Raw genomic sequence first — 20,944 nt, forward strand, 5'->3', positions numbered from 1 at the left:
GGATGGAGGGAGGGATGGAGGGAGGGAGGGATGGATGGAGGGAGGGATGGATGGATGGAGGGATGGATGGATGGAGGGAGGGATGGATGGAGGGAGGGAGGGAGGGAGGGAGGGAGGGAGGGAGGGAGGGATGGAGGGAGGGATGAATGGATGGATGGAGGGAGGGAGGGAGGGATGGATGGAGGGATGGATGGACACCTTTCTCCAGCACTGCTTCCCACCAGTGGGACCGCGCTGCCATCTCCCCTTCCTCCTCCCACATCTGTCTCCAGGCCCCCAGTTATTTATTTGTTAATTAACTGCTGTTTCCATAACAAACGCTCCGGCTTCTCCCAGCCTCCAACAGCCCTGGGGCTGGATTGTTAACTAGGATTTTAATTTGTTAATTAAAAGCAGGATGGCTCCATAACAAGCTCCTCTTCAGCAGCGGGGGCTCTCCCAGGGCTCAGTGGGCTGTTGGCTGAGCCGGGGGCCTCGCCAGGCCCGGCTGAACCCCCCCCCAGGGATGGGGCACATGTAAGGATGAGCACGGCTCCCCCAGGACAAGGGGGGTGCAACAGGGATATGGAGCTCAGCATCATGGTGCATGCTCAGGACCTCCCTTTTCCCAGCAGAGATGATCCCACTTCCCATCATGGTCACATCCTGAATCCCTTCACTAAACATCACTCATGTCCCCAGCCATCAGAGCATCCCGAACCTGGGGAATGCCCCAGTGCACCAAAGCCAGAGCAGTGCCAGCATCACCCACACCTCAAGGACCTCAGCCCTCAGCCCTTGCAGCACTGGGGACCTATCCTGGGTGCACCACGGTGCTGCCATGGGCCAGGTACAGCTTGAGATGGTCCCGGAGCCAAGGGAGAGGCCCCAGCCCTGGCCAGGGAACAGCGTCTCATTGAGCCGGGCGGCTGTGAACAGAGCAGGGCTGTGTGCCTGCGCGTCCCTGCCTGCCCTGCACACCCAGCGCCGCGCACATCCTGCCTGGAAAGAACAACATTCCCATCCCGGGAAGCCCGGCACGGGCGCAGACACACACACACACACACACAGAGCAGCGTTCTGTGCTCCCAGCCCATGGGCAACAGGCAGAGCTTTGTGCTCTGAAGGACCATGCGGCCCATAAGCATCCCCAAAGCTGGTCCTGAAGGCACAGACCCCAGCACGGAGCTGCAAGGGACCCACAGCAAAGGAGCCATGCAGGGATGCTCCCTGGGGGGGGACAGGAGCCCTCCCAGTCCAGCCCCGTGATGCTGAGCACGTCCTCATGCAGGGCACAGCCCTATCCCAAGCTGGGAATGTTTAACAGGCTCCAGGCAAAACTCCTTCCCCAGCAAACTCCTTGTGATGATGCCACAAATCCTCCTGACCCCTCGATTCCACAGCTCTGCCGTTATCTGGGTCACTGCTGTGAGTCATGGGCACCCAGCGAGTGACACAACACCATTAGAGGGGCCAGATCCTGCTGCTGACTTCCCCAGGAGACTCCAAAACAGTGAGGAGGGGATGGAGGCACAGACACCGTCTCCAGACCCACCACAGCCACCAGCATTCCAGGCAGGAGAGAGGAGGAACGCACATCCCCTTCCCCAGAGCCTTGGAGGGGTGGAAGGGCCTTTCCCAGTCCCATTCCCAAAGGCTTTGCAGACAGGAATGGAGCTTCTACATGAGGATTTGGCAACAACAGGCTCCATGCCAGCAGCCAAGCAAAGTGAGGGTCCCCCACAGCCCGGGACCCCCATCCAGTGTCACCACAGTGCTGGGTGGGATGGATGCCACATGAGCCCAATGTGGCACAACACGGTTCTGGGCTGGATTTAGCCCCGTGGAGCACATTGAGTGTATCCTCCAGGTGTTCCTGGGAGGAAATCACAGCCCTGGACTACTGTGGCCACTGAGGCTGAGGAGGGGTGGGAAAGCAAAGCCAGAACCAGACCTGCTCTAAGGGAGCCTCAACAGGGCCTGGGGTGTCAGCTCTGCAAGGGGCATCCGTCCCTTCTGCATCCTCCACCCTCACAGGATGCTCAGCACATACAGACACACACACACACACACACAAGCAGCCGCTTTCCATCCTCGCCGCAGGAATCTCAGTAAGGCAGTGGGGAAAGAAAAACAGGAGGCAGAAACCACAGACAAACCCCACTGAGCCTTTCCCATGGCGCTGACGCAACGGAGGCTCCAGCCCCGCGGGATGGAAAACCCTTTGCCAGGTCCCCCCGGCCCCGTGCCCAGCGGGACGGCAGCGCTGGTTTCCCCCCATCCTCCCGAGCCTGTGGGCACCGCGCACCCACTGATGTACTGGGGAGGAGCCCAGACATCCTCTTTCCTAAGGATTAATTAGTCATTGCATTGCTCACTTGGAACATAAATAGCTGCAGCATGACGGCGAACATGAGTTTTCCTTGGAAATAGGCTTTTCCAAAGCTTTTCCTTCCCAGACACTCCGTTTTGCAGATGGGGGACAGGAATAACTCACAGCCTGCCAATCCCCCCCCCAAGCCATGCACTGATTTTCCAGGGCAAGGAAGCGAACTCATCACTGCTTGTTTCCACACTTGTGGCTGTCCCAGCCAGAGGGGCTTTTCCAGCCGCCGCCGTGACTCCGGGCCAGCGATTCCAGCGGGAAAGCCAGCGCTGCTGCCCAGCCTGATGTGAAGCTGATGGGGAGAAGCCAAGCGAGCGCGACTCCGCCAGCGCCGCAGGTGAAGCGCTCCGCAGCTCATTGCCCTGCTCCCAGCACATGCCTTGTTTCCACCCTCCACTGCACAGCTCAGCTCCCTGCCGCTGCCCTTCCAACCCTGCATCCCACCCTGCAAGCAAGGGACGCGGCGAGATGAAGGCACCCATCACCTTCCTCCCCACGTACCCCATGCGCACAGGCAGGGCGCTTCCCGGCGCGGAGGCTTCTCCCAAGGGCAGAGCTCTGAATTAACCATCCCACCCTAATGAGCTGATTTTATTAGTTTGTGAATGCATCGAGAACTCATTATCAAAACCAACATCCGCTCACTCCAGCTCACTGGAGCCGCAGCGCTGCAGCTGGGGCTGCACGTGGCGCCCGCCCCGACGCATGGTGATGGGCTCCATCGTGCCCCAAACCCCGGCACCCACCCCACAGAGCTCCTCACACCTCTGGTTCAGATGTGTTGCTTCAAACCGGGCACCCAGCACAGCCCCAGACTGCTGCCACCCCAGCATGGGATGTGCGAGGTCCCCTGGGACCCATTCGATGCTGTTGTGGGGTGAGAAGTCCCCATCCTGCCCCATGGTCTCCAGCCTCCTGCAAGCACCCTGAGGAGCCTGTGCACCCAAACCTGAAGCACCGGGGACCTGACAGACCCAGGGAGCCAGGGCCAAGGCATGAAGCAGGGGCACAGCGGGCGCATTGTCCGGCTCAGCAGGACACGCTCCCATTGGAAACAGCAGCTAATCCCATTTCATCCCCCTTCATGGCCATCAGCTGTTTTTCAGGCATGCAGGAGGCGGGTTGCTGAAACCAGAGCTATTGTGTCCGCCGCACCCCAGCCCCCTCCATCCATCCATCTATCCCGGCGCCACGCCGGGCCAGGATCCGGCAGCATGTCCGCATCCAGCTCCCTCCCCGGCACATCTCCAGCCGGACCATCGTGGGATGCTTGGAAATAGGGATGCTGGATCCATGCAAACTTCCCCCACGCTCTCAGCCTGACTTTGTGCTCCAAACCCAGAAGGAGGAAGAGGAGGAGAGGAAGCACTGAGCATCCCACCACGCTGAGCCCTGGGTTCAGCTGCTTGCACAGCCCCGCACTCGATTGCTCCCCATGGGGAGACACAGGCTCCTGGCAGCGATAAGGAGCAGAAATGACCCAATAAAACCCCAGTTAATGCCCAGTCCATGCCCTAGATTCAGCTCCATGTCCTCACCCAGCTGCGGCTCACAGCCAGTGAACCGGGAAGTGCTGGGAAGAGATGGCCCCATGGAACAGGGACAGAGGGCCAAGCTCCTCCAGCATCCTGGCAAATGCACCCCAGCCCTGCGGACGCGGGCCTTGGGGGCACAAGGGACACCCCTCCTTGCAAGCCAGGGGTAGCAGAACCCTTCCAGGCACCCCAGTCCCTGCCGGCCTCATGCACAGACCCCGGTATCCTGGGTAAAGCCCTCCAGAGCCCAGCATTCCCATGGATAAACCCACCCTGGCCCCGGCGCTGCCGCTGCGGGCAGCCAGCAGGGCTCAAGGTTACCGGCGAGGACTCGAGGCTGTCGCCTCACCCAGCGGTGCAAAAGCAATTAATGATTGCAGCTAAAATTAGCTCCGCGGCTCCTTGCTGCTAATGGTCAAAGCCATCAAGGTTCCCCTTCACCAGGGGCCTCGGCACATCCGGGGGGCCGGCAGCGATGGATGGGAGCCGATAGAGCCGCCCTATGGCAGCAGGATGCAACCAGAACCGTGCCATGGTCCCCGTCCCACTGCACCCACTGCCACCTCCGCCCGTGCCTCAGTTTCCCCCTTGGCTTCCTATGGATAAAAGGGAGAGTTCTTGGAATGCTGAGGAGCTGCCACTGAGGTGGATGATGGGGACAAGGGATGTTGGTAGGAGGGAGGGTGGGTTCGGCATGGGGGGACCCAGCATTCCTGGAATTGCCACCGTGCCATCCCTGGTCCCTAATGCCGGACGGGATGCCCAGCTGCTGGCATCCGTGGCAGCTGGTCCCAGTGCCCAAGGCCTTCTCCAGCCCACGAGGTGACACTGATCCATGCAGGGAGGTGACAGCGCAGAGCGGGCAGCAGCTGCCGGTCACAGCGTCCCCAGGGATGCTCCTTGCATGAGGCCCAGAGCCCCCCGCTCCCCAAGACCCCATTGCTGAGGGGGCCGAGGGCTGAGGGGAGACAAAGGGGGCTGGGGACCAGCTGCAGCCCAGGAATGTCCCCTGCCCTCCGCCCCGTTCCCAGGGATCAGGTTTCCCAGTTCCCAGGCAACCCGAGCCCGGTATGGCTTTCCAGGCCAGGCATTCCTGCACCCTGCAGGGCTGGGGCAAGGGGGGGCCGCTGCCTCCCCCCAGCACAGGCAGGTGGTCGGCGTCAGGCAGAGGAGATGATGGGAAGATGAGGAATCACGGGGAGCAGAGTGTGGGATGCACCCCCAAAGCGTCCCTGGGAACCAGGGGATGGACCCCTCAAAGATCTTTGGGAGCCAAGGGGATGGAATCCCCCTAAAGCATCCCTGAGAACAAGGGGATGGAATCCCCCTAAGGCATCCCTGGAAGCCAAGGGGATGGAATCCCCCAAAAAGCATCTCTGGGAGCCAAGGGGATGGAATCCCCTAAAGCATCCCTGAGAGCCAAGGGGACACAACCTCGACAGCCGGTGCCCAGCCCCACAGAGGGGTGCTTGGGGCAGTGCCCATGCCGGCAGCATTGCCAGCGTGCCCGGGGTGTGAGGGATGCCAAGGGGGACCAGCAAGGCAGGGAGCTGCTGCCAGCACATTCCTGCCTGCTGGAACAGGATGGCAGGAACACACCCCGAGTCCAGACCCACCTCCATGGGGATGCAGAGGGGGGGGAACCCCAAAGCACAGTAGAAGCAATGAGAATGGGGTATGTCCCAGTGTCACCACCACATCTCTCACCCCGGTCCTGCATCCTCTCCAGCAGCTCCATGCAAGGCTCCCTGCATTTGAAGCAGCTCCCAGGACACCCCTTTGCTCCCAGCACCTACACCTGAGCCATCCCAGCCCCATATGGCACTGGATCCCTGCGGGAGCTTTGGAAGACCCAAGGGAACAAGGGATGCATGGCACCAGCGCAGCCCCACAGCCACCCGCCCCGGCACAGCCCAGGGGCTCCGCTCGCCCTTCCTTCGTTAGCACGATCACATCACCTCTGACAGCACCAGATTTATCACTGGCCTGGCACTGGCCATTTGTCACCCTGCGACACACAACCCACTAACAATGCACCTCCAGCCAGTTTGTGTAGGGCCTACAGTAATGTGTGCTGTGCCCGGAGCTCGTCCCCAGGCAGGAACCAGCCACACGGGGGATCAGCTCCAGGCACCGGCTGGCAACAAGGACATGGTCCATGATGTCCTGCCAAGGTAAAGGCAGGGTCACCCCTCATCACGCAGCGATGCACCCCTCCTCCTCCCAGCTTTAATTATCAGTGTTTCCCCAGGTTCTCAAACCTGCCTCCTCCTTTTCCTCTCCTTCAGCTCCTTCATTTGCTGCCATGAGCAGAAATGCCACCGCAGCCCATTCCCCATCACTAAAGGATGGGCATCATTTGACATTGCCCCCCTGGCCAGCACTCTGGGCAGCGGAGGTGGGTAGGAGCCCATAGCCCCTCCTGGCACCCCTCATCCTGTCTGCTCTGCCCCATGGAGCCAGCTCCCAGCCCATGGGCACGGTGCCATACACAAGCACTGCCGTGGCTTGGATCCCTGGCACCCCAAACCTTTGGGGACCGGCGCAGCGATGGGGCAGGGGGACACGGACTGGATCCCCCTCCCCTGGTGGTTATCAAGTCATCAACATCGCACGGCTGAGCCTGGTCACTAATGGCTTCCAAAGCAGCATCAAATTTTAATCTTCCCTTCCTCTCCCCTAAAAGCCACTTTGCTTCCTGAGCCGGAGCTTTGCACCAGGCCTAACGTGATGGCTGCACTTGTGGGGAAGAGGGGGGCCAGCCAGGAGAAACCCATGCTCTGCCCTTCCCTGCTGCCGCCGGCACAGAGGGCACTGCCAGCATCCTTCAATGACAGCCTGGCATGAGCCTGACACCGGCATCCCATCCTCGGGAGTGGGCAGGGGCTCAGCTCCCTCCGTACACAATGTGGGTACCAGGAGATGCTGGCACTCCCCCGCTCCAGCCTCTAATAAGCCTCTTTGGTGGAAGCTGCCCATCTCAGGCCCCTGCCCCAAATCCCTCCTGGAACCTTAAGCCTCCCAAATCCCTCCTGGGACTGGCTACAGGCTCCTCAATCCCATTAGAGGTGCTGTGACAGCATAGGGGGCTCCCAGGCTGCGCCCCTAACACCGAGGGGGTGAGAACCACATCCCCGGAGGGCACAAAGCCTGCCAGAAGCGGGGAGAAAGGGGGCTGGGACCCCAGTGGTGGGGTCCGTGGCACTGGCATAGGTCGCACTGCGACACAGCTCCCGCTCACTGATGAGCCCCGCGTTTGGCTCCGAGCAATTAGCGCCAGGCCCCTAATCAATAAGTTATTTTTTGCCGGGGGTAATTAATAATTACACAGCGCAGACGGGCTGTAATTAAACCTCCATCCCCTCATTCCCAGGCGACCAGAGGCCTTTGTTTTACCAACTGCAGGTATTAAAGTGTCTCATCCTGTGCCCAGGCCGCAGAGGTCTCCCGCCATCTCCTCCTCCTCCCCTTCCCTATCGATCCCATTTTCTTTGGCTGCCTGAATCGATCCCACCGGCACAAAGCGCTGCCTGCGTCCGCCCCTCGCCGCCAGCCCTGCAGGGATGCCCATGCGGGGCTGCCCTGCCTGCCCCACAGCAATGGGGCTGAGCCCGAACCCGAGCATCCTGCCTGCTCCGTCTGCCTCATCCCAGCGCTCCAGCAGCACCTCAGGGAGGTGACCCTGAATGCGGGCAGGGAAGGCGGGCACGTGCCAGGCTTTGGCAACGCTCCCTGTGCCCGTGGCTGCCACCCGCCACGGTGACGGGCACCGAGCAATGTCACACCGCCCGCGAGGACGTGACACACGCGGCAAAGCCGGGCTCCTGCGCCAGGAGAGCGGAGCAAAACCCCATCGCCACCTCTCCAAAGGGCTGCAGCGCGCACAGCCCCACGGCATCCGCCCCATAGAGAAGGGCAAGGAGATTGGTCCCCAGCAGGAGCCCGTCCCGCCGGCAGGGAACAAACGGACCACAGAGGACCCGCCAGCCGGGAGAAGAGAAACTCAGCAAGGGAGTGAATCAATCAAAGAGACCTTCAGAGCTCCCCACACAGGGCCTGCCCGGATAATGTACTGCCGCTTTAGATGTTATGTTCTGAACTTAATTACTGAGAAATTATAGCAGTGCTGGGGGAGGCTCAGGGGGAGCGGGAGGACGGGAGCGCACGGGGACTCCTGGCTCCGCTCGCTGCCGCAAACAAGGGCAAGAAATGTCGTGGGTGAGGACCCCCGGCGCTGCCCCCCACATTTCACAGCCTGGATCCGCCTGGTCCGAGCGGCAGGGATGGAGGCAGCCGCGCTGCAGCCCCAAGGGGAGCCTCGCTGCTGGGGAGGGGACGGGACCCCAGGGTCCTCCCAGCACCTTGGAACCCCGGCTACACCCCAAAGGGCCACAAAGTGTTTCTGCATCCCCCTCGGGTAGAGGAGCAGCTAAAACCAGGCTGAACCGCGGCAGAGCCCTGGAGTGGGGAGCAGCGAGGGCTCACCCTGCCCGGCGGTACCGCCTCACTAAAGGGCAGTTGGGTGCTCAGGGACCCCCAGGCACCCCGGGGGCTCAGGGCTCAGACCCCTGCAGCCCCAGCCCCGTCTGAGCAGGCAGCTGAAGGTCGATGGGAACAACACCAGGACAAGAGCTGCTCCTCGGGAGCTCCCCAGACTTGCACCCCACGTCTTGCGGTGTAACGGGGGTTCTCCCGGAGGGGGTGAGATGCGTGCCTTCACCCCTCGCCATCCCCCGGGGATGCTCAGCCTCCCGAAAGCGGTCCAGGGCGGTCCTACCCCATGCTCCGAGCAGCATTCAGCCCCCATCTCCAGTCCGGGGGCAGTTTTGGGGCAGGGGAGGAGATGAGGAGGCAGAACCGCGCTGCTCATCCCCGCCGAGCCCTCCCGGACATGGGGCTGCGCTTGGCACCGGGGGCGCTTCTCCAACACCATGGATGCTGCCCCCCCACAACAGCAGGAGCTCGGGGGCTGCCCCACTCCACGCACACGTCCGCCGGCTGGCACAAAGATTCCCAGACCCGGCAGGGAGGGAGCGGCGCTGGGACCCCCGCAATCCTCCGCGTTCCATCTCCAGCGCCCAAAGCCGGGGCTGGAGGATTCCCCCCCCCCGCTTTCCCCCAGTATCCCCTTACCTTGGGCGCCGGCTCCCGGGGGTCCGGGCAGGGCGAGCACCACGAAGCACAGCAGCTCCCAGCTCCCGAGCCGGGCCATGGCTCCACCGAGCCGGGGCGGGGGGGGAACTTCCCCGACTTTATAATCCGGGGGGTCGGCGGCGGCGGCGGCTCCAGCCCCGCTGCGGGCCGGGCACTGGGGCGTCCTCCGGGCTCCGGCGCAGGGACCCCCGCAGCAGAGCTGCCCGGGGCGGGGGGGAGCACGGCGGGGTGAAAGGCTCCAGGCGGGGCGCAGCGGGGCTCCGCAGGCAGCTCCCCACCGTGTGCAACGTCCCTGGGGAACGCGCGCAGCCGGGACCCCCAGATCTGGAGCGGGGCCGGCGGCCGAGCTCCTCCCTGAGCGCTACGCCCCGCGTCAGGGAAGGGGCCGGGAAGCGCAGGGCTCCGAGCCCCCGGCCCCTGCGGGCACCGCGGCTGCTCCCGGAGCCGAGCAAACCGCAGGGGCCGAAAAGTTTGGGGTCCGGGGGGGGGCGGCCCCTCCCCAGCGCTCAGCTCCTGTCTGGGGACATCCCCGCCTCGGCGGCTCCGGCCGACGGATGAGGGGGCTGGGGGAGGTCTCCCCTCGTTGCGCCCCGGCACCAGCGGATCCCCCGGGAAAAGTGCGGCTGCGCTGGGCAGCGGCGCGGGGACCCGCTCGGAGCCGCCGGCGATGCTCGGAGGGCGGCCTGGCGGCGCCGCGCCGACCCCTCTCGGCGCTCCGGCCCCGGCTGCTGCTGCTGCTGCTCCGGTGCGGCGGCGGAGTGAGCGACGGCGGCGGGGCTCGGCGGAGCCGGGGGCAGCCCGAGCCGGGGAGGCGGGGAGACGGCGCGGCTCCGAGCGCTACCCAGCGGCAGCGGCCGGGCGCGCACGGAGGTGCGGGGGGAGCGGGAGCGGCGGGCGCGTCTCCCCACCCCCGGTTCGTGCGGAGCGGGAGGGTCGGGTCGTGTCCCCCCGTCCCCCCCTCCCCGGTAGTGTGAGCAGCAGCTCCCCCTCCCCGCAGCTTTCTCCTCTCCCGACGTCCCAGCCCCTCTGACAGCACCCAGAGCATCATCACCGGGTCCTTGGGAAGGGGACACAGCCTGGCCCCGAGGAGATGAGCAAACTCGACACAAGATCATCAAAGCAAGTATTTTCGGGGTCTCGAAAAATATAAGCTCTACCCCTAGAGAGGAGCCAGCAACACCTCCCAGATAACATAGCACCCCACAGGCCCAATCCTGCAATTCCTGAAGCCCAAATCTCCCAACAGGATCAGGCCTTAAATGCACATCTTTTGAAGATGTCTGTGTTTTACGCTATTACAGTACCTTGCTGTACTGTAGGGGAGAGTGGCTCAGTCACGGCTGCTACTGAGCATTAACACCCGAGGACCTACACCATCTGCACAGAAGGAAATAGCTATCCTGAGTGCTGGATCAGCCTCTGAGCACACATACTGCTGAGCCAAGGCACCTACAAGGATCAGGGTGAAATAAAAGCATGAGCAGATTAGCCTGAAGCCAGGCCCAGCACCGCCAGGTCAAATCAGGGCAGAGAGGAGGGAGCACTCCCCACCAGCATCGATACCACTGTGCATGTTAGTGCCCCAGCCCCGGTGTGCATTTCCACTGTATTAGAGGCACCCGTGTGTAAACCGTGCGCAGTCCTTGGTGGGGGACAATGCTCATGTGCACATTGCTTATTTGGAGAGCTACTGCCAAATTTCCCATGGACCTCTTGAAGAGAGACCGAACAATAACCCAGAGCTTGCCCACCCCAGCATTACTCAGCTCCGTGGCTGGCATCGCAACCGAGCTGACGGGGATCGATGTGCTGTGGGAGGCTGCAATCCTGCCTCGCCTCTCCAGGAGGTGTTCCCCAGTGTGGGCTGGAACAAGCAGGGAGAGGGGCTGCTTCACCCCGCTGTGGTGGGCTCCGACCCTGCTCCCCAGGCACCAACACGTGCTGCAGCCACGATAATGCTCAGCAGGCTCCAGGGCCCCTGCGGGATCAGGGCTTTGTTCCATAAAGAACAGGAATTCCTGTCTCTGGGGCCATAAATCGTGTCTGCCCCTGGTGCCTGCACTGATTTATAGTTATTGCAATTAATCTTGCCAAGGTGCAAGCCATTTATTACCCACTTGCACAGGTACCTGGCTCCCCACAGTCACCCGGGCAGACTGGTTGAGTTTTGATCTCGCAGCCATGCTCCCACCAGAGCACATCCTCCCTCCCAGCCCCAACAGCACAGCCCTGCCTGCTCCATACCAGCTCATGTGCCCAAATCCATCCAAGCAGGAGCAAGTTTCAGCAGGCAACAGCCCAGCTCTTTCCAGGAGTGGGTGGAAAAGCAGAGAGCTGGCACAGGGAACACAGAGGGCAGGGGGCTCTGGTGACACTGAGGACATGCCAGCAATGCCTGGGTGGGAGGCTGTGCTGCTGGGTCACCCCCATGCAGGGCATCTCTCCATCGCCCAAGAGTTTTGGCCTGATCCTTATTGAGAATCCCAACTTCTAAGCCACAATTTGGGGCAGCATCACTTGTAATTACACTGGGAATCACGACACGTGGACCAGCTTAGAGCCACGTCGTGCGACTCTTGCCTCTCCAAGACTCTTCTGGAGGGGGTGAAGATGTGCAGGTCTCCAAGTGCTCATGGGGGTTTTGAGCTCCTCTGGAAACCCCTGATCCCAGCAGCAGCACATCCACTGGCTGCTGCTGGAGACCTCAGCTAATGAGGGGTTGGCCTGGCACCGCCACCGCAGGCCCCGCAGGCAGCAGGAACCCGCCTCGGGGCTATTTGCGGAGTTGAAAGCTGTGATTTTACCTCCCGCTTGAAGAGGGCGCATCAAAGTCAAACCCAAAACGCGGCGCTGGGCTCGAATTAAAAACTCTTGTCTGAAACCAAGGCCAGCTCCAAAAAAAGATCAAGGCTTTGTTTGAAATGGAAAAGTCTCTGCTGGGATGTCAGGCGCTTCAGGGACCGTCAGCCTTATCCAAAGGCTGCAGGACAACAGCCAAGAGCTTCCTTCATCCAGCCTCAGCATCCCTCATCTTCTTTGGACGAGGCACTGACTCTTAGCATCGCTGTGCTTTAAGCACGAGAGCAGCATCCCATGGGGAGCATCCTGCCACCTCCGAGCTCCCTGCTCTGGGAAGTGCAAGGAGAAGCAAGGTTGGAAGCATTGCCTGTGAGAGACAAACTCCAGGAGCCCGGGCCTTCTCTGCTATCAAAGGGGAGGGGAGACAGAGGTAACCACAGGCTGTCAGCACCGGCACAAGGAAGAGGAACTGGATAATAGAGGCTCCGCAGCCTCAGACAGGGGTATAACAAGCTCCCATAAGCAGAAGCTGAAGCCAGACCTATCCAGATTTGCAATGAACTGCACACGTCTGATGGTGAGGATAATTGACTGGCTGCAGCCCAGCTCCCCAAGACTTCTGTTTGTAATGAAGATTGGAAGTGGCTTTTTAATCTCTCCAGAAGAATCTGCTCTCCTGGAAGAGTTAATTCAGGGTAATGCTGCAGGCCATGAGCGATGTTAACTCCTCTCTTTAAACCTGGGTTTAGGACAGGTCCCTTCTCCCCAGCAGAGCCATGGTGCAGGATGAGGTGCAGCCATCGCACACCCCTGGGCCCTGAGGCCACTTCTGCAGCCCCAGGCAGGGGCACAAGCAGGCAAATGCTCCGTTTCCAGCAGGACTGAAGGTGCCTCCCCTTGAAGGGCATCAAACAGCTCCACGCTGCCCTTGGATGCTGCGCAAGGAGCCTCCGAACCAGCGCAGAACAGAAGCATCTTAAATATTTGATGTCTTCAAAAATAATAGCGAGAAAAGGAATAGCAACAGGAGAGAGCCCTCTCCTCCTGCTCCTCTTCCCAGCCCCGAGCACTCTCCCAGCATCAGCTGCTTGAGGCTTCTCTGCCCAATTAGGATCTTTCTCCAAGCCCAGAACGAGATCATGCTCAGTGCTGGGGCTGCAGAGCTGAGGGGCTCGGAGCTGGCAGAGAGCAGAGCAATGGCATCTCCCAGTAACGGTCACAGCAGTCCCATTGCCGAGCGGGATCTGGCTCCTTTTGGAGAGCAGCGGATTAGGAACAAGCCGAGAAGGGTCGGAAACTTCCCAGGGTTGCCACAACCCCCCCTCCAGAGCAGCTTCTGGATGCAGCATTCCAGAGCAGGAGCATCTCTAAATGTAAACCAAACCCGAAGCTGCATCCACAGGACTGGGAGCCCCGCAGCAGCTCCGCCACCTCCCTGCAAAGCCAAGTCTTGCTTGTTCTCCTGCCGGAGAGAGCAGCCAACAGGAGCCCCCAGGAAGGGGCTCGGGGGTGGCTGGGTTTGCTGTGATGTGACAGGGTAAAGATGCAACCGCGGGCTTCATGGCAGCGAGCTCAGCATTGGCTCTGCAGCCCAAGACCACCGGCACGGAAGCATCAGCTCGGCAGCACCAGCCCGGACCTCAAGGCTGACTTTTAAATCAGATTAAAAATTCAGGCGCAGGTTCTGGCTCACTTTAATGTGATTTCTTAACATTTAAAGGCCACCTTCCCCAGCATTTCTCAGTGCAGCAGCTGGGGAGCAGCCAGCTTTGCTAAGGGCTGATCCAAGACTCTCACTTCATCACACGCTTCCAGGAGCTGAGGCTGTAAAGGAACTCGCTGCTGAACCCCACACAGCAGCCAGGGCCAGGCTGGGGGTGCCAGGAGCCCCCCAGCTCCACTTCCCTTGGCCGGAACAACTGCAACAAGCACATTCCTGACACCCAGCTCCCCACGTACCCCAGCATCCGATGCTCAGAGAAGGGCTGAGCACTGCAGACCAGAAAGGACTTTGGAAGACACCAGCTCACTCTTTTAGAGCACATCGCATCTACTTATGCACCCCAACCTTTGCAATCACCACACTGAAGCACAGACAGGTCTATGTGTGCCCGCTGCAGCCCCAGGCACTGCTCACACCCCATTACTCAGGGCGCCAGCAAGCAGAAGATCACAAAGAAAAGCCCCAAAGTCCATTTACCTGTTGCCAATGGGCACTGCCTGGGGCTCATCCCTCATGGAAAGGGCCAGCTCGCTCCTGCTACTTCCCAGATGGCTCCAGCACAGGGCTGTGCACCCCCAAGCTCATCAGCATCACAAAGCACCGGCACAAAACCCCCAACCACTGCCTTCCCCCAGCTCTGCCTGCTCAGGCTCATTTAACTCCTCTGCATTCAGCCACCAGATTTAATTCACCTGCAGGTTACCCCCCCCCTCCCCAGGTGTATGCAGGGAGCAACTGCAGCCCCCAGACCTTGTTTTCCTCATTGTTACTGAGGGAAGGGGGAAACCCCATCCCTGGATCCATGCTGGGGCTGGAACAGAGGCAGGGGGCTGCTGGCTCCATCCTTGTGTGCCCACTGAGCTGCATCACACGTTGGCCCCAATGGCTTCCCCCAAATGTCTGGCTGCTCCCCAGGACCATCAGCAGGGTGGCAAGAGGCAGCCCCCCATGTCCTCACCCCATGGGCCCCACACACCCCAACCTCACCGTGCCCTCTGTGCTCAGCCCCAGTCTCTGCTCCATCCTGGCACGCAGCAGTGGCTGTCCATCCCAGGGTGCTTCAGGTGCTGCTCTGCTTTTCATCACTGCAGGATTAGGTGATAAATAATGTGCAATAATAGGGGAAATAGTAAATAATGTATTTTCTGACTTGTATAATGAATAACACCGAGCACGGCCTGGCAGAGCTGGATGCTGCAGGGCTGCTGGACTGGCAAAGGGCAGTGGGTGCCAATGGTGACCAAAGGAGGGGGATACACGGCTTGGTGGGGCTGCCAGGGCTTGTCCCCCCGCAAACATCAGCCATTCACTCCCTTGCTTGTGCTCCCACAGAGCCCCAGGGGCATTTCAGGGAGATGCGATTGCAGCTCCTCAATCAATCCCATCAACAGCAGCAAAACCTCAAAGTGAATTAGTTCGTGCTTGAGGGCAAAACAGGTTAGGAATGGGATCGTGGGGAACCCCAGCGGGAGGGACCCTGCCCAGGCCCCTCTGTGTTCACTGCTCCAGCTGGATCTGCTCCATTCCCCACCGGAGCTCCAGCGCGATGGGGACAGCGCCGGGGGCACTGCATCCCGAGCATCCCCCCGTGCTATCCCAGCGAGAGCCGGGGAGCACGGAGGCGCTCGGGAAATGGATTCCAGCTGGTTCCTGCCGCGTTCTGGCGCTGAAGCAGGGGCCGCCGATGGGATTTGCTGTCGGTTGTCGCCCCGTGCCGAGCACGAGAGCTGCTGACTCATGAGAAATCAGCGGAGCCCATTGAGAGCGCGGCGATGGGGCAGGTCTGTGCTGCGGCGCTGCTCACCAGCACCTCTCATCCCACACCAAACCCCCTCACGGAGCACAGGCAGAGAGACCTGGCCCCAGCCTCGCTACAAAGGGTGACTTGGGAGACCCATCCCTTGTGCCTCAGTTTCCCCATGCCCAGAGGCTGGGGGAGCTCAGGGTGAGCATCTCAGTGATGCCATGGGTGAGATGGGCACCAGCTCATCGCAACTGGGTTGTGCCGTCACCACCAGCGTGGAGTGAGGCAGGAAGAGGCCTGAATTCCTGACGGCCGGATAGAGCAGCTACATTTCAGATAATTCCAGATAGTAAATTTTTTGAGTCCCTACAAGCTAAAATCAATATTGGCACAACTGTGCGTCATTAAAAACTAAATGAACATGACAAAGCCAAACTGCTGCCTATTAAACAAATGAGTTTTCAGCCACACAGGCACAGCGGGTTATTACATTATTACAGGAGCATTGCCTTTTATAAAAGGGGGTGGGAACACGTTGCCCTGCGCTGCTGTGATGGAGCCGGCGTGTGCCTGCCCTTCCCACGTCACCAGGACACGGTGTACCAGGAGCAGAGCAATATATTGGGCAGTCCTTGGCTTTCCGACTCAATTCACAGAGTGATGTGGAGCAGCCAAGCCCCTGCACTGAGTCCTCTCCTTGACCGGGCTTTGCTGCAGCAAGGAAAAGCCACCAGGATAAGGGATGTCTGCGGCCCTCAGCCTCAGAGGATGGCTGGTGGGGAGACATCCTAACAAAGCAGGGTGCTCCTGAGGCTGTGCGGGATGCAGGGATGCTCAGTGCCAATGGGAGGGCAGTGAGGGGGTAATGTGATGCAAGTGGTCCAGTGGTGGTACAGCAATGCAACAGCAACACAACAGCAATGCATCAGCAACACAACAGCAATGCAACAGCAACACAACAGCAATGCAACAGCAACACAACCGTGCTCCCATGCACGGTAGTGGGTAACCTCCATGCCTTGCTCTTGACAGCCAGCAGCATAGCAGGAAGGCTGCACCATGCCTTTTCAGCCCAGATCTTGGAAGTCCTGGAAGTGCCCTTGATCCTCTCCAGGGACCAGGAGGACTGGGAGGACCAGGCTCTGCCCGTCACCCTCTGCCACCATCACTCCCTGGTGTCATGGGTACCGCAGCGCTGGAAACGCTCCTCCAGCCCCCCGCTGCCTGTCCCCGTGCAATGAATTCAATGTCCTGATTGTGTCCAAGCTCTCACCACACACCCAGTGGTATAAATATTCATAGGTGCTGCGTGAGGAGAGGCCTGGGAGGGGACTGGAGCAGGGGGAAGCAGCCATCAGGAGCAGTGGCTGGGAGCCGAGCTGGGAAGCGCTGGGAAAGGTCAGTGTGCTCAGCCATGGAGAGCAGAGCGCTGGGGGGAAGCTGCTGGATGAGTCGCTCAACAAGTGCCAGTGGGGATGATGGGGAAGGTCATCCCATCTCCTTCCTGCAGGACAGACACCCCGCCTTGGAAACACAGACACACATGGACCTGTGCGGTGCAATGGGCTCCAACCCCTTGCTTTCCACTCAAGCAGGTTGCTCCAAGCCCCGTCCAACCTGGCCTTGAACAGTGCCAGGGATGGGGCACCAAGTTCATCTCTACAAGGAGAGAAGAAAGTGACTGGGAAGGGAAAGCTCCATCGGGATCCATCCACAGCCCCCAGCCCGCCTGGTGCCCTGACAGCTTGATGGATGGCACGGCAGCACATGCGCTGCATCCCTTATCGGGAGCAGCTCCAGCAGGGAGCTGGGAAGGAGCTGCACATCCAGGGATGCGGATTCAATCCTGCTGCAGGCAGAGGAGTCAATCACATCCCTATTGAGCAGAGGCAGAGCCGGCCGGGAGGGGAGTGAGCTGCCGCAGGAAGTTTTATGGGGCCTGAATCAATCAGTGGGAATCCCATAAAGACCGGTGGGTATAAATGGGCTCCTCGGATAGGTTTTGACATCCAATTGTCTTTTCCATTTCAGTTGTCATAAAGCTGTGCACACCCATATATACAGTGAGAGCGAGTGTACGCGCTCAGGCAGATTGAGGCGCAGCCACGTGGACAGCAGAGCTCGACACACGTGCACGCAGGCACAGAGGGGCTCCGGACGCACGTGTTGCAGATAGAAAAGCCCCCAGGATCCAGGGATCCATTTACCTGCCTTCACCCATGGAAGGAGCGAGGGGTGGGTGATGGGGGACTGGTTTCTGAGGCTGTTTTGGGGAAAAAACATTTAAATGGATAAAATCAGAGACCCCCCTCCGGCACCCAAGAGTGAGATGCAAGGAGCATCCCTCTTCCCAGCCAGCATCGCGTTCCGCAGAGGCATCTCAGCTACAGGATTAGCCACAAACTTAGATGAGCAAGCAGGTCGTACATCATCCCTACATAAATCATTTGCTGGGCTCGGAGATGTAAGCATCAGGGCCTGGGGATGGAGGGTGGTTTGTGTGCTGAAACAAACACGCTGGGAAATCCACAGCACTGAAATGCAAACCCCAAGCGATGGGGGTAAGAGATGCCCTGGCCTTGGCCCTGAGGCAGCACGCAGCCCCCAGCCTGCCCACAGGCTTTGTGTTGCTTTTAATTGTGCTGGTGATTAATTGTCCCTGAAGCACCACAGCCTCTCCATCACGTTGTCGTGCATCATCCTTGGCCATGGAGCCGGTTAAGAGGATGAGGAGCAGCATCGGAAGCATCAGGAGAGAGGGGAGTGGAGATGGAGTATTGCTGACCTATAGCTGCAGCTCTGGGGCAGGGGGATGGAGATGGGACCATTGGGAGAAGGTGACTGCTGCATCACATCATAGATCAACCATTAGAGATGATTCCCTCTTCCCATCTGGCACGCAGGAAGAGGTGTGCAGGGATGAAACACACGGCTCCAGTGCCTCCTCTTCCTCCTCCTTCCCCATCTTGGGCTGCAGCCTTGTTTGTAGATGAGCCAGAGAACATGGAAGGGTTGGGGAGGGCATGGTGCAGCTGACGGCCCCCTGCAAACCTTGGCTGTAGATATACTCTCCGTCATGGTCCATGAGAGAAACCCAGCATCCCTGGGGTCCCACACTGGAGACTCAGCATCCCCGAGGCCCTGTGCAAGCCAGACTCTGGGGATGCTGCTCCCCAACAAGTAACTCACATCCGAGCCACTGCCTTCCTTCAGAAACCATCACATCCAAGCGCACGGCCGTGGCAAGAGGGATTTATCACATCCCAGGGTGCCGGATCCCCTCTGTGGATAAGGTAGTTTGTGCACACAGACACCAGCCTGCGTCCTCTTCTTACCTCTCCCTCCTCAGCTCGCAGCTCATCATCAGTTACAGCGGTGACCACTCACCTAAATCCCCCGCTCTGCTCCCGCTGCCGCTCGGATTGATGCTGTCATTCTTCTCCCCTCCAAACAGCCACTGCCTGGCCGCAGCTCTGCAGGGACCCCGGGGAAGGTGGCACCTAATCCATGGGGCACTTTGGACCCGCAAAGGAGCCCCCAAAACCTCTCCCCCCCCCCGGTGCTAATCGTGCTTGTTGAGAGCGGGCACCGTGACGCGGATTAGCAGGAGCTTGTTCAGCGCGGCTTGGCACAGGCTGCAGCACGGCTGCCCGCTGCCAGGCTCTGCCTCCCTGGCAAACAGCTGCTTCCTTCTGGCTGCCATCAGGGCCGAGGGCTGGGAATTGCTGGGAGCAGCAGGCTGCTGGCAGGGCTGCGGCGCTGGGAGCTGCGTGAGAGGTACAGGATGCTCTAGGACGAGGGACCCAAACCAGCTCACAGCAAGGTCCTCTGCGAGCTGGGACAGGCAGTGGCTCTCACAGTGGGGCTGGCCAGGGAGGGATGCTCTGCGGTACCCAGCTGTGGTGGTGGACGCTGCTCAGTGTGCCTGTGCCACACTCATAGTTGCTTTCCTGATGAAGTGTTTAAGGGGATGATGCCAACATCCTACCAGCGCTCAGCTGGGGTCTGCTCCTGCACGGGAAAGGAGGGATGGATGGATGGATGGATGGATGGATGGATGGATGGATGGATGGATGGATGGACGGACGGATGGATTGATGGTCCATGGGCTGTGCCAGGCCCGAGCATCCCCCTAAGCCTCTTCCCCAGCCTGCAGCCAAGGGAGGCTGGAGGGGATGAAGCTTCTCGGCTCGCAGCATATGCAAGCGAAGAGCAAGCAGTCCCTGGGCAGCGCTGCGAGCAGCACCGAGAGCTGGCTGCTGCATCCCCTAGCCCTGCCAGCGCCTGCTCACACTGACGCGCCCTGGTCCCCTGCCGGGTCCCATCACTGCCATGCAGGGTGATGTGCACTGAGCCGTGGTGCTGGGCTCGTCCCTGGCATCCATGGACAAGGATGTGGCACAGCCCCAAGGGAGGCAGCGCTGCTTACAGTGCAGGATGGATGGAGCTGGAGGTGCCCATAGCCACTGTGACCCCCAAGGCGAGGAACCCCTCTGACCCCCAGTGTGCTGCTGCCCATAGAAAGGAACCCAGCAGAGGCTGTGAAGACAAGCAGCGATGCCCTTGTCCCCTGTGCCGTGCAGATGTGACTGTGGCCACGCCATGAGGACACAGACCCCTGGGAGCTGGAGGCATGGGACCGACTGAAATCAATTTGGAATGCACATCCACCTCCATGAGGTCTGCTCCTGACGCAGGTGACATTAAACTCCATCATCACCAGGGCTCATGGCGGAGCGGGATGAGGCCCCACGCCGCGTTCAGCCAAGGACAAGGGGGTTTTGCAGGGCCTGAGCTCCCGCTGATTCCATTTGCACTTCCCTGGCAGGGCGCTGCCAGCCCAGCGAGGTGTGAATGAATCCTTCCCTTTATCCCAACGCGCTTCCCAGCCATGCGCCAGCTTCCGCACACCCACACACCCCCTGCACATCCCTGTCCCCTGGGAGGGGGGCTCTACCCATCGGGGCAGCCCGGGACACCCCACACCTCCCCACGCTGGCACCGCCTCCCCGGTGCACAGCAGGAACAAGCTGCTGCTGAATAATTGAATCCCACAAATCGCTGCCTTTTCCCCCCGGCTTCGGGACACGTTTGCCATGGAGCCGGGAGGCAGGGCTCTGCTCCTGCTTCAGTTATCCATAGGCGTGCTCAGGGCTCAGGCAGCGGAGCACAGCACACGGGTGTCCCCAGTGCTCCCGGCTCTCAGGGTGGCACCGAGGTGGCAATGGAGGATGGGGGTCTCTGTGTGACCCCCATCACCCCACTCACCGCACGCTTCCCTGTGTTGGGGGGCAGATGGGGATGTGTCGGCTCTGTACCCGCTGCACCCCATCTCCAGGGGCCGGCAGGGTGCGGGAGCCCCATTTCTGTAGGGAATGTTCCTGTCCGGAGCAGCCTGTGACAAAGCAAAGCAATAAGCTCATTATGGGACAGCATCCCAGCACAGCAGCACGCACCGGGTGAGCAGAGCAGAACCAGTGGGACCCATTACATGCTCTGTCATGACAGTGCACGTCAGCAGGTGAAGGGACTCCAAAGCAGCCACTCTTCAGCCTGCCCCCCCTCCAGCAACATGCCAGCCCCACGGGACACATCCTGTGTCTGCCCGCACCGGGCTCCCCTCT

The 20,944-nt window shown here is 60.5% G+C and overlaps 2 protein-coding genes across 2 annotated transcripts in view; one reads left to right on the forward strand and one right to left on the reverse strand.

Annotated features, from left to right (window-relative positions):
• The window catches only part of SDK2 (sidekick cell adhesion molecule 2), a 42,434-nt gene extending 32,830 nt beyond the window's left edge, over positions 1-9,604 (reverse strand). Inside the window, exon 1 of the mRNA XM_057418561.1 lies at positions 9,034-9,604. Within this exon, the coding sequence (XP_057274544.1) occupies positions 9,034-9,112 (79 nt within the window). The 5' untranslated portion in view covers positions 9,113-9,604. The remainder of the gene's footprint in view (positions 1-9,033) is intronic.
• The window catches only part of RPL38 (ribosomal protein L38), a 280,018-nt gene that overhangs the window by 225,429 nt on the left and 33,645 nt on the right, over positions 1-20,944 (forward strand). The gene's annotated exons all lie outside the window — the stretch shown is intronic.

The sequence above is a fragment of the Pezoporus wallicus genome, unplaced genomic scaffold, assembly GCF_028554395.1.
Source record: "Pezoporus wallicus isolate ANWC-B61680 ecotype Strahan unplaced genomic scaffold, APGP_CSIRO_Pwel_v1 contig_3710, whole genome shotgun sequence".
Taxonomy (NCBI): Eukaryota; Metazoa; Chordata; class Aves; order Psittaciformes; family Psittacidae; genus Pezoporus; species Pezoporus wallicus.